Consider the following 14,038-nt stretch of genomic DNA (forward strand, 5'->3'; position numbering starts at 1 on the left):
CACCACACATCACTTTTTCCTTTCATTCCTTCATTACCTGCCTGGCCTCCTTGCTGAACAGACACATCCCTCTCAACTCCTCCTCTAGGAAAAAGTCTTTTTCCCTCAACCACACACCATGGAGGGGAAGGTGGTGTGACAGGTTTTCCCGTGCAGCTGCTGGGGTGAGGGGTGACTGGAGGGCCTCCCGAAGGTGCAGGAGGGGAGGGGCCAGGCTGTGGCCTCCCATCACACTCCCCAGCAGATAGGTGCTGCCCTCAAGATTGGTCAAGAGGAGGTGAGGTGGTTCTTCTCTCTCTGCTTCTTTTTCCTTGTCTCCTTTTTTGTGGTTTTCTTTTCCTCCTCTTCCTTTTCTTTTCACAATGGAGAGGACTTCTTTGGGTGGTTCCTATACATGGGGAAGTAAAGAATGCTAGGTGAGATTTTGCCATTGTCTGTTATGAATATATATATGATCTATAGAATACAATGAGAAAAACATCCATAGATTTTATGAACATGAATAGCAGACTAAATAAAGGATAAGAAACAATAAGGGAAAAACAAAATCTGTTGTCCTAAGCACCAAGAGTAATACCTCTGGCATTAAAAATAAACTAAATCACACTCTCGAAGACATATCAAGACATGGGTGGTTGTAATGTGCCAAGACAAAATATCATCACTGACTGACCTGTGTGAAGGAATTAGCAGCCAGACACACATATCTGAGGGAGGAGGTGAGGGCTGCCACTAAGGGATCCCAACACTCATCCCCCAAGCCGCACCCTGCCAGAGACAACACACGCAGGCCTCTCCTCCCTTTCTCTCCTTTGCCGTCCATCACCTCCTCATCATTGTTGCTGCTGCTGGCTGCTGCTCCCTGAAGTAGGGCAGCCCCTCCCTTGGACCCTAAAGGATTCAGGTCCATCATAAGGGCTTCTAAGGGTAGAAGGGGTCTCCTGGCTAGGGCTTCTCCCAAAGTTGAGCCACCAGTGCTGCCTGAAAGAGTGATAAAATTAAGGAGGCAAAGTGGTGTTGGGTAAATAGGCAGTGAGTGGGCAATACATACTTTGTTGTGTGTGATTATGTAATTGTATTTTGTATTGATATGTATGTACATACATGAGTGCGAAACTTGATAAATGAGACACTCAGAAGGATTATGTGTTTCTATGCATGCACACACACACACACACACACACACACACACACACACACACACACACACACACACACACACACACACACACACACACACACACACACTCCCTAGTGTAGACACACCACATAGTGTAGTGGTTAGCATGCTCTGCTCGCAACCAAGAAGGCCTGGGTTCAAGTCCCAGGAGTAGCAAGGCAAATGGGCGAGCCTCTTAATGTGTAGCCTCTGTTCACCCAGCAACAAGTAGGTACGGGATGTAACCTGAGGGATTGTGACCTTGCTGTCCTGGTGTGTGGTGTCTAAGTGGTCTCAGTCCTACCCAAAGATCGGTCATTATGAGCTCTGAGCTCTTTCCGTAGGGTAACGGCTGGTAGGGTGACCAGCAGATGACCACAGGTGAATCACACACACACACACACACACACACACACACACACACACACACACACACACACACACACACACACACCTATATTGTTGTGGTGCAGGTTAAGGCTTCGTAAGGATGGGCAAGAGTTCAGGAGATCAACAAGGTGAGGCGCTGAGGCACAGGTCAGCAGGTTGTGACGCAGGTCAAGGCAGGTCAAGTTAGGATGACCTCTAAGGCCTGCCAGAAGTCGCTCAGCTCTTGTATCATCTATACAGCTCTCATAGATCCTATAGGAATAAGACAGGAGATTTTCTCTCTCTCTCTTTCTCAAGGCACAACAAAACTTATTAAAAATCTTTTCACACACAGATGCACATAAACATACATATCCTCATCTTTACCTTGTAGTACCAGCTAATTATCAGCCCATCATCCCAGCTCCTATGCTTACTTGAGGTGGGTGACGGTGGGGGTGAGGGCTGGGGTGAGGGCTGCCAGGTCCAGAACAGATGCCCCCACAGCACCCCACACCAGCTCTGTCCCTTCCTGTGTGCTCTGATATCTTGTACTCAACTCCTGAAGGTTGGGCATGAGGGATGAGGATTGTTAGTGAAGGGGAGGAGGAAGAAAGCGTAGAAGGAAAGACTACATGTTATTATTTGGGAGGGAGGGAGGGAGGGAGGGAGGGAAGGGGATGTTTGTGAAGGATACAAGAGGATATCAGTGACAGATTTTTTAGCACCAACTAGCCTGTTTGATTAACTACATATACTATTCTACATTAACTATAATATTAGAAAGACCAGAAGGGAAGAAGAAATTGTATGTTAAGGTCAGGGAGCAGGTAAAGGTAGAGTGAAGAAGTGAGAGAAAGGAAAGAGGGAAAAATAGTGTGATAGGCTTAGGGAGGAGAGAGGGGCAGGTGGGAGAATGCTGGATAACATGCTTCGACGAGGAATGAGATAAGATGGAAGGGAGATGTGTTTGTCATTAAGTACATGGAGCAAGGAGAGGGAAAGGCATATATCTGCATGAAGGAAGGTGAGGTAAGGTGGGTTAAGGAGGCATCTCACCTGCAGGTTTGGCAAGGCTGAGATGATCTCAAACAGATCCAGGTGACTCAGGTTGCCTGGCTCCACCTCCACTGCTTCCCCATTCCCTCTGGTGGGTGTTGATGGTGAAGGAAACTGATTAATTCATGATGGTTTGCTTCATATTTATAAGATGCTTATACTGTAGTTGAATGAGTAAATTTAGGTATTATTATGGTTATCATTATTACTAGTATTGTTATTATTATTGATATTATTATTTTTGTTATGCTCCTCCCTTCCACCATTAGGCCATCATGAAAACATTGAACCACTGATCTAAAAATGTAATAAATTGGTCATTAGAGGATGCTGTTAGTAACTGAAGCGTTGACAGACCTTCACTGCTGGTCTGATATGTTGCCAATTAGACCAGGGTGGAATGTGGTCTGCCTCAACTGTCCAGCCACTACATCATCATCATTACTACCAGTACTCTATTATGAATCTTTATATACATCATCATCTATGTCTGGCAGTAGACACCTGCCGAAACGATAATTACTCCCAGTGAGGTCTAAAGCACTGTTCAGGGGGTGCTGTGAACTTATCATTAAACCCAGCTGTGACCTCACTGAACGTTTCCCTTTGTGTCTCACAACACAAGGGGGTAGTCACAGCCTGCCCTCTAAAGACAACTCTCTTCCTCCACACAAAACTACAAGCACCTAATAACACACACACCCTTCACTCCAAAAATTTTAAAATCATGGCGACTCCTACACCAGCCTCGGAGTCCCCATCTGGGGAGGGGACCATAAATGTCCCCAGGTCGGACTGCCTTTCCGTCGACGACCCTAAGTGTCTTGACACCCCCCTCAACTTTTTCTTCATTAACTTCTGCAACATTCGCGGTCTAAGATCTAATTTTCAATCTGTAGAACACCACCTCTCCTCTTCTAAACCTCATCTTCTTTTCCTCACTGAAACTCAGGTGTCTGAGGCAACTGACAGTAGCCCCTTTTCTGTTCCCTCCTACTTTCTCTATCCTCATTTTCGATCCAAAGCTGGATGCTGCGTTTATGTGCGCAATGACTTAACCTGCTCTCGTGCCCACGCTCTTGAATCTTCCGAGTTTTCCACCATCTGGCTACGACTACAGAGTCATTCTCATACTAAATTTATCTGTGCTGTATACCTCTCTCCTAACTCCTCTGACTATAAGAAATTCTTTGACTACTTAACTTCCAAAGTGGAGCACATTCTGACCCTCTTCCCTTTTGCAGAGATCTCCATTCTTGGAGACTTCAATGTTCACCACCAGCTTTGGCTTTCCTCTCCCTTCACTGACCATCCTGGTGAACTAGCCTACAACTTTGCTATCCTCCATGACCTAGAGCAATTGGTGCAACACCCTACTCGTATTCCTGACCGTCTTGGAGATACGCCCAACATTCTTGACCTTTTCCTGACCTCTAATCCTTCTGCTTATGCTGTCACCCTTTCTTCTCCGTTGGGCTCCTCCGATCACAATCTCATATCTTTATCTTGTCCTATCACTCCAATCCCTCCTCAGGATCCCCCTAAGCGAAGGTGCCTCTGGCGTTTTGCCTCTGCTAGTTGGGGGGACCTGAGGCGGTATTTTGCTGATTTTCCTTGGAATGACTACTGCTTCCGTGTCAGAGACCCGTCTTTGTGTGCTGAGCGCATAACAGAGGTGATAGTGTCTGGCATGGAGGCGTACATTCCTCACTCTTTTTCTCGTCCTAAACCTTCTAAACCTTGGTTTAACACAGCTTGTTCTCGTGCTATACATGATAGAGAGGTGGCCCACAAAAGGTACTTAAGCCTTCCTTCACCAGAATCTCATGCACTTTATATTTCTGCCCGGAACCATGCCAAGTCTGTTCTCCAACTAGCCAAAAACTCCTTCATTAACAGAAAATGTCAAAACCTTTCAAGATCTAACTCCCCTCGTGATTTCTGGCATCTAGCCAAAAATATCTCCAATAACTTTGCTTCTTCTTCTTTCCCTCCTCTACTTCAACCAGATGGCACCACTGCTATCACATCTATTTCTAAAGCTGAACTCTTTGCTCAAACCTTTGCTAAAAACTCTACCTTGGACGATTCTGGGCTTGTTCCTCCCTCTCCTCCACCCTCTGACTACTTCATGCCTCGTATTAAAATTCTTCGTAATGATGTTTTCCATGCCCTCGCTGGCCTAAACCCTCAGAAGGCTTATGGACCTGATGGGGTCCCTCCTATTGTTCTCCGAAACTGTGCCTCCGTGCTTGCACCTTGCCTAGTCAAACTCTTTCAGCTCTGTCTGTCAACATCTACCTTTCCTTCTTGCTGGAAGTTTGCCTACATTCAACCTGTTCCTAAAAAGGGTGACCGCTCTAATCCCTCAAACTACCGTCCTATTGCTTTAATTTCCTGCTTATCTAAAGTTTTTGAATCTATCCTCAACAGGAAGATTCTTAAACATCTATCACTTCACAACCTTCTATCTGATCGCCAGTATGGGTTCCGTCAAGGCCGCTCGACTGGTGATCTTCTGGCTTTCCTTACTGAGTCTTGGTCATCCTCTTTTAGAGACTTTGGTGAAACTTTTGCTGTTGCCTTGGACATATCAAAAGCCTTTGATAGAGTCTGGCACAAAGCTTTGATTTCCAAACTACCCTCCTACGGTTTCTATCCTTCTCTCTGTAACTTCATCTCAAGTTTCCTTTCTGACCGTTCTATTGCTGCTGTGGTAGACGGTCACTGTTCTTCTCCTAAATCTATTAACAGTGGTGTTCCTCAGGGTTCTGTCCTGTCACCCACTCTCTTCTTATTATTCATTAATGATCTTCTAAAACAAACTTCTTGTCCTATCCACTCCTATGCTGATGATACCACCCTGCACTTTTCCACGTCTTTTCATAGACGTCCAACCCTTCAGGAGGTAAACATATCACGCAGGGAAGCCACAGAACGCCTGACTTCTGATCTTTCTAAAATTTCTGATTGGGGCAGAGCAAACTTGGTATTGTTCAATGCCTCAAAAACTCAATTCCTCCATCTATCAACTCGACACAATCTTCCAGACAACTATCCCCTCTTCTTCAATGACACTCAACTATCCCCCTCTTCTACACTGAACATCCTCGGTCTGTCCTTTACTTATAATCTGAACTGGAAACTTCACATCTCATCTCTAGCTAAAACAGCTTCCATGAAGTTAGGTGTTCTGAGACGTCTCCGCCAGTTTTTCTCACCCCCGCAGCTGCTAACTCTGTACAAGGGCCTTATCCGTCCATGTATGGAGTATGCTTCACATGTCTGGGGGGGTTCCACTCATACTGCTGTTCTAGACAGGGTGGAATCAAAAGCTTTTCGTCTCATCAACTCCTCTCCTCTAACTGACTGTCTTCAGCCTCTCTCTCACCGCCGCAATGTTGCATCTCTAGCTGTCTTCTACCGCTATTTTCATGCTAACTGCTCTTCTGATCTTGCTAACTGCATGCCTCCCCTCCTTCCGCGGCCTCGCTGCACAAGACTTTCTTCTTTCTCTCACTCCTATTCTGTCCACCTCTCTAACGCAAGAGTTAACCAGTATTCTCAATCATTCATCCCTTTCTCTGGTAAACTCTGGAACTCCTTGCCTGCTTCTGTATTTCCACCTTCCTATGACTTGAATTCCTTCAAGAGGGAGGTTTCAAGACACTTATCCACCAATTTTTGACCACTGCTTTGACCCTTTTAGGGACTGGCATTTCAGTGGGCATTTTTTTTATTAGATTTTTGTTGCCCTTGGCCAGTATCCTTCCTACATAAAAAAAAAAAAATAAAAAAAAAAAAAATAATTTACCAGAAAACAACAAAGGTGATTTATTGCCTATAAAGTGAGCAAAAGAATGATCAGTAGTAGCACACACAGGCTGAGGCACACCAAGACCAGTTCAGGTAATGGTCAGTGGTCTTCCCTTTGTCATGACACTCCCTGGCATGTCTAATTATCAAGCTTCTCCCAGAATGTGTACCTGGAGGGGGGTGGGGATGCTAAGGAGGGCAGGTGCAAGGTGTGCACATCCCTCCCACACACCTGCAGGAGGGCCGACAGTTGCCTCCAGCCAGCCTTTGTGTCCTGGGTGGCACAGATCACACAGGAAAGGTAACGCTCTACATACACCTGTCGCCACTGCCTGCCACCTGCATCTCGCCTGCCCACCACCTGCCAGATGTTATGACTGAGTGACAGGTGCAAAGCTTGGTAAAGTCAGATTCGTGAAATAGGAAATTGGTTCTTGTTATATGACTAAAATAGACTCCATTATCAAGCTGTTAGTAGACTCATGAGGAAGTTTAAAGCTACACTGGGTGAATTTATGGATAAGGATGGTGGATGAACATGGATGTGTAGGTGTTATGCAGAAACTATCACATGTAAGTCTACTAGCTTCTTACAACTTGTGTTCTTATGACTATGGTACATTAATGTGTGGTGAACACCTCAATGTGTGGCATGCATTCACAACACCAGTAACATTACTCACTGTGGTTGGGGGCAGAGGGCGGGAGAGAATATGTGTAGAGGCAGCAACAGCACTGCTACTACTGCCAGAACGAGGGATGGATGCAGAACTCATTTTGGTACCTCCACTCCCTCCTCCCTTGCCTGCTGGAGTATGTGCCCTCTCACCTCCACCTCTTCCTCCTTTTCTCAGATTTAAGCGACCTGCAACAAAACACATCCATCCTTTTCTTGGTCTCTCCTCAATATTTCTCCTCTTCCTGACTTATAACTTCCACTTCCCTCATTCTTTCTATCTAAAACTACTTCAGCTGTAATGACTCAAGCACAGCAGCCCCACAGCCCCACCTGAACATAGGTACACCCATTGCTCCTTTGGTAACATGCTGGGTTTTCATACTCAGGTCCTGGGTTCATTTCCTTACACAGCACCTTTCTCCTGAAGATTAATATGAGCTTCCAAGTCAATTGCTCGGTAATTCCATGTACTATGTTCTGGTTGTGCCCTGGTTTGAGGTGAGACAAGTGGGATACATTGGTTTGAGGGAATATACAACATTCTTTACCAGCACTTTCAGTCAAATTAGGCCTGTTTCTTCACCTCTCTCAAGTAGTTTCTCCTTCCATTATTTTTTTCACCTGTCCAAGCCACTACAACACTCCTTACTTAAACTTCAGGTAGTTCTCTTCCTCCCCTTATTTTTTTTTACCTGTCCTCATCACTACAACACCCCTTACTTACTACACTTTCAAATTATATCACATACTGTATACTCATATCAAACATCACATCCCACCAGTCTTCCCACGAGAAGGTTTCCACTACTTGACTTACTCTGTAGGGAAACATGAGGTGGGGGGAAGTGTGCCTGGGTTCTCCTCTGCCAGTACAGGTTATCCAGGGGCAGGCTAAGGGCAATGGGCAGAGGCAGGTCAACACTCAGCCCTGCACACACCTCCTGCAGGTCACGCTGGGTTAGACCATTCAGCTGAATGTGCTCTGTGGAAGTGAATAACAAGTTAGTTAAGAAATATTGTTTTTTTTTATTATGATGCTTTATTGTGGGAATCCAAATAGTCACTTCTGTCCTCTTCATGGACAACAATAAGAGAACAAAATATTTAAGAATTACAGCCATGAAGAGAAGATACTCACATGTTATTTGTATTAGATTAACGAGTTTCTTTTACAAAAAAGTAGTCATATTAATTTTTCTCATTTCATCAATGTCAAGAACCTGTCATTATGATAAATACAAGGCTTCCTATGAACTTCACCATACATTCTGTTCTGATATAAAGGATATGAAATCATACCTAAGGGCAAGGATAGTGACTTGACAACTGTTCACTTAAGACACATTTTGCACAGTATGTAACATCACTAACCATTAATACTCCTTGCAATGACGTACACACAGTAATCCCTCAGCTCTTGCACCGCACCACACATCCCTGCAGACACACACAGGTTGAGGCACACCAGGACAATTCAGGTGATGATCCTTTGTTGCTATAATTCCTGGTGTTTCCTGCTGTACACTTTTGTCTTCTACTTTCCTTTAGTCTTGTTTCCCTCTTTGTTAATGGTCATGGAAAGGATGGCACACCATTCTGATGACAGGCCTAGGATGCCTCATGGAGATATTTCTTCCCATGTTGTAATATCTTGTCATCATCTTCATCTGGAAGCCTGCCACCTGCAAGAACTGGAAGAGCATGGAAGGAGGCACCGAAGTTAATTATTGACTAGTGGAAGAGCATTTGTGAGGTGTATAGTCTCCTCAGTGCCTGGACACCATGGACAAAAAGGTGTATGGCCATATGCACTAAATGTGTTGAATATTATGGAAGCAGCCTTAGGGTACTAATTTCCATGCATTGGCTGTTAATTTCTGTGCAAAGCATGATGCCTTTTCAAATTGTGATCAACATAAATAAATAAGCAGTGAATTTAATGACCTAAACCTAATTCTAACTGAAATCAACCTCAGATGAAGACTCTACTATTACTTCAGAATTATTCAATGTGTCTATTCAGAGAAGTATGACCAATCCTGAGACATACTAGAACTGTGAGGTCTTCTATATACATGAAGACTGACCAGACTGTTTAGTTAGGTTAGTGTCCTTAAGGGGTGGTCCAACGGGAGGGGGTGAATCCCCATAAATAGGTTAGATTGGGTTAGGTTAGTGTCCTTAAGGTAGGTCCAGGTGGGGCGAAGCCCCGCCAGTTAGGTTAGATCCCTAACCTTGTTGGGAATAGAGGAGGAAAAACTTTATCGGTTAGGACTGCGTAGCGGGGGCGGGTATTCCCTACTTGTTGACTATTGATTAGGGATTTTCCCCAAAAACGGTGATATTCTAAACTTTTGAGTTTCCCAACTTTGGACTATTTTGGTTTCCCCTATCCTAAAACCCCGGCAATAGAATTAAAAAGGACCCGCCATTAGTAAAATTTGAGTTCTAGTCAAGACGGCCCCTAACCACGACAGCCCTCCGCGACGGCCCTCCCCCACGGCCCCGTGTTTACCAGGACGGCCCTTTGTTTACCAGGACGGCCCCATTTTGTAGGACGATAATAATAATTCACACGTATTTATTACATTCTCAATTCTCACACATACATACATACATATAATAATATAAATCGGGGCTCCTGTACATGTCCAATCTTCTAGAGAGACGTAAAATACAATAGGAAGTAATAATTTTTTAAAAGATCTAAAATTACACATTTTATTGCATTAAAAATCAATTCACCTAGGCCTACACACCAAGCAGCCTAGAACATTTCCTAAGAAGAGAAGATGTGGATATTTAACCCGTCTCATAACTCTCCCAGAGCTTGAATAGTTTCCCTTCTGTAGTTGTTGTTCTTTTCCTCTTGTATCTTCTTAATTTCCCCTCTCTTACCAGGCGAAGTTGCAGGGTTACGAGTTGTGACTCATGGTGCAGCAGGGGGACTAATTTGTAGAGTTGGTGAGAATGGTTCCGGCCTTTTTCGTTAATCCGTCTGTGCCACCCTTCGACATCGTTATTTGTTCTCACCGACTTCCCATAGATACTCCAAGCTGCTGGCGGCCAGAGAGTGCTGTCAATCCATGTTTTGCTAATGTAATGACATAGTGGTTGCACAGCAGGTGGTGCAGCATCGTTCAGTTTACTAAATGCTGCTTGTATGTGTTCTTGTGGCAAATATGGCAGGGCAAACAGTTTGCGTATGAAACTCTGTATGGAACCCTTCTCTTTGTACGCAACGGCGAGTCCAAGATCCTGTGTCTTTCTCCAGATACACTGTGCCCAGTGGAACAGGCATCCACTCACATGAATATGAGGGAAAATCGCTTGTATGCCTTTCCACATAGCCCGCTCAAAGTCGGCTACAGCCTTCTGGAGTTTGTTTTCTGGTATCAGTTCTTTAACAGCGTTCATGACTGCTTTGTAGTCTTTGGTGCGTCTATGTGACATGAAAGCAAATAACAAAGGTACCTGTTTCGTATTTTTGTCTTCTCTCACAAATGCATGGATGGAGAACAGCTGGTAAAAAGGCTTTGAAACAATCTTAAAAGTAGCATCCATGTACCATGTTCTTGCCTTCTTAAGCACTTGTAGCTGCTGGGTTATAGCGAATAGCAAATGTCTGGCTTCATCAACGTAAATGTCTCGTTGGAGGAAGTTAGGTGGAAGAAAGTTTTCTGAAATGTCAAATTCAAGGTCCTTTGGATCCTCGGGACGCATTGCTTGTCGAAGTCGGTTGGCCCGACGAATAAGTAATCCAGGTTTTGGTACACTGGCGTCAGGGTCTTCAGGTTTTATTTCTTTCAATATTGCGTCTTTCACAATTGCTGCTGCTGACCTAAACACATCTTCTCTTGCTTTATTCTTTATATCAGCAATGATCTTAATGGCCTTCTGTTTTCCTGGTTGAGCGGGGGTGGCAGTGATTGTGGAGACCAGCTGTGAAGGTTTCACCATCTTGAATTACAGTAGCTTTGCACGTTGTGGTTTTATTTCGTACACTATATATATATATATATATATATATATATATATATATATATATATATATATATATATATATATATATATATATATATATATATATATATATATATATATATATATATATATATATATATATATATATATATATATATATATATATATATAACATTAGTGACAGTATATAAAGGAAATAACAACAAATAAGTTACCTTGAACAGTTATCACACTGGAGTGCATGGTGACGGCCAGTGACCACCCTGTCACAAACTACACAAAGTGCAGCTGCGGGCTGTTTAGGGCGAACAGAGCGATGGCTTGGTGTCGTCATGATGAGGCTTTAAAAATAATGATTCCACCAACAGAACGGCTTTTGACATGACCTCGCCTCTCTCTCTCTCTCTCTCTCTCTCTCTCTCTCTCTCTCTCTCTCTCTCTCTCTCTCTCTCTCTCTCTCTCTCTCTCTCTCTCTCTCTCTGAATGGAATGGGCACGCACACACACACACACACACACACACACACACACACACACACACACACACACACACACATTGTATTGTATTCTACGTCTCTCTAGAAGATTGGACATGTACAGGAGAATGTAATAAATACGTGTAAATTATTATTATCGTCCTACAAAATGGGGCCGTCCTGGTAAACACGGGGCCGTGGGGGAGGGCCGTCGTGGTTAGGGGCCGTCTTGACCTGCTTCCGTAAAATTTACCTATTTAAAAATAGTTATGACATACTGAAGGCCGATACTGAGAAGCGCCCTTAAGTTATTCTTTACCGTCAATAAGGTAAGCAATACATCTACATCACGACATGGCTTGCAAGCTCAGGACTGAGGAAAGCCGGTAGTCAATAATCGGTGGTGTACTACAAGGCTGGGAGAGTATTTTGATTCCAGTGAAGTGAGTGAAGCAGCGGGGAGAAATCAAGAGGATAGGGCTCTACGGTGGCTAAGTCATGAATAAGAGTGGCTGCATTTCTCTGAATACCACTGTGTGAAGGCCACTGGAGGTGAACTATATAACCTCCAGAGTTCGGGAGGAGAAGAAATCCAGGTGAGTTAAAGCAAGGCCTTTCTCTTGTCCCGCAGGTTGGTGATAGAGGGACCTTGTATATAAATATTTACCTCAGACATACCTCATTTTGTTATTTTATAGATTTCTCTTGTAGCATTAAATAGAATGTTATTTTTCATTTTAAGTCAATGTTAGTAATTTTGTTACTTTGTTTGATGCATCTGGTTATATGTGGTTCTTAGAGACCTTTTATATGAATATTTTTCTCCTTACACTTCATTTTATTTATTTATTTATTTTCATAAATCTCATTTGTGCCCATCCACCCTCGCCCTATCATCACCAGCCACTTTCTTTCTCCTCCCTTCCTTCTGATACTTCCTCATCCAGAGAGAATCACTTTTCAACTAGTTAGGTCTGCCATTACCCCCTCCGATCCCCTCTCTCCTCCTCTCCCCAGAACTCCCCTCCCTTCTACCACCACTTCTTCCTCCTGCACCTCCCCTCTTTCCCATCATTCCCACCTTAATAACTCTCTCTCTCTCTCTCTCTCTCTCTCTCTCTCTCTCTCTCTCTCTCTCTCTCTCTCTCTCTCTCTCTCTCTCTCTCTCTCTCTCTCTCTCTCTCTCTCTCTCTCTCTCTCACCACCACAATCACCGACACCTTCTGTTCCTCCTCCTCAATTACTTTATAACTAGTATTTTTATTTATATTTATTTATTTATTTATTTATTTATTTTATGTAGGAGGGACACTGGCCAAGTGAAACAAAAATCCAATTAAAAAAAAAAAAGCCCACTGGGATGCCAGTCCCAAAAAAGGGTCCAAAGTGGTAGTCAAGACCTCCTCCTTCAGTTCCTCTCTCCTCTTCCTTCCTCCACCTCCTTCTCTTCTTACCTCCCTTCCACCACCAAACTCATTAGTACGATGACAATGACGGATAATACTTCTCGCCTGTAACATGCTGAAGTAACATCGGGGCCAGTACAATATACATCAAAGAGGAAGCTGGATAACAGAAAATGAGTAGACATGACATTTTTTTTTTTTTCAAAGCGATATCTAAATTAATTCTACTGGTAACTTCTGAAAAACATAAGGCACTTTATTCTGCTGTCGGCGGTGGTGGTGATGGTGGCAGCGATGTCCGGTGTAAAGGGTATGTACCTCTACTACTAATACTACTACTGCTACTGCTACTGCTACTACTACTACTACTACTACTATACTACTACTATTACTACTACTATTACTGCTACCACTTGAAATTCGTGTGTGTGTGTGTGTGTGTGTGTGTGTGTGTGTGTGTGTGTGTGTGTGTGTGTGTGTGTGCGTGTGTGTGTGTAACAAATGCTGAGGTCACTTTCATTTATCTATTTATTCATCATCACCAGCATCACCACCACCACCACCACCATCATCATCATCATCATCATCACCATGATCATAATTACTTGCAGCGTACAGTACATCACTCGCCCTCCAGTACGTGGCTGCTCACACCTTGCCCTCCCGCCTCACCAGATGCAAGTTGCTCCAGCCACTGCTTTGTTGTGAAGAAGCAGACGCGCGTGTGTGGCTCTGACAACAACATCCACAACAACTTGTGCGCATTGGACTATCAGAAATGCAGCGATGCAACACTCACTCAACTTCACGAAGCTGCCTGCAAGAAACTGCTGAGAGGGGTGTGTGTGTGTGTGTGTCTGTGTGTGTGTGTGTGTGTGTGTGTGTGTGTGTGTGTGTGTGTGTGTGTGTGTGAAAAATAGAGATGGGAAGAAATTGGAGAGGTAAATGAATAGAATAGACTCAGTAACCAGGCTGTTAGTGTCGAGTTAACAGGACATTCTAAAAGGAGGTTAAACAAATGTATGGATGAGGATTGGATATTGAAGCAGGTAGGTCTGTAGGCAGGTTTCACGCAGGGAGTGGCACGTGCA

At 43.9% G+C, this 14,038-nt stretch overlaps 1 protein-coding gene and 1 long non-coding RNA gene across 2 annotated transcripts; one reads left to right on the forward strand and one right to left on the reverse strand.

The window, feature by feature from the left end:
• LOC135111833 (uncharacterized) lies at nt 1-8,349 on the reverse strand. The gene is made up of 9 exons (XM_064025544.1): nt 8,343-8,349; nt 7,900-8,064; nt 7,087-7,268; nt 6,574-6,764; nt 2,588-2,675; nt 1,966-2,090; nt 1,614-1,801; nt 674-1,443; nt 1-388 (listed from the first exon to the last, which is right to left on the reverse strand). The coding sequence occupies exons 1-9, from the start codon at nt 8,347-8,349 to the stop codon at nt 23-25; spliced, it is 2,082 nt and encodes a 693-aa protein (XP_063881614.1). The 3' UTR covers nt 1-22.
• A 4,818-nt stretch (nt 8,350-13,167) lies between these two features.
• On the forward strand, nt 13,168-13,784 carry LOC135111876 (uncharacterized). Its single transcript, XR_010273940.1, has 2 exons — nt 13,168-13,257; nt 13,623-13,784. It is a non-coding gene; the product is annotated as an uncharacterized LOC135111876 (long non-coding RNA).
• Nucleotides 13,785-14,038: the final 254 nt, after the last annotated feature.

The sequence above is a fragment of the Scylla paramamosain genome, chromosome 22 (genome assembly GCF_035594125.1).
Source record: "Scylla paramamosain isolate STU-SP2022 chromosome 22, ASM3559412v1, whole genome shotgun sequence".
In the NCBI taxonomy this organism is placed as follows: Eukaryota; Metazoa; Arthropoda; class Malacostraca; order Decapoda; family Portunidae; genus Scylla; species Scylla paramamosain.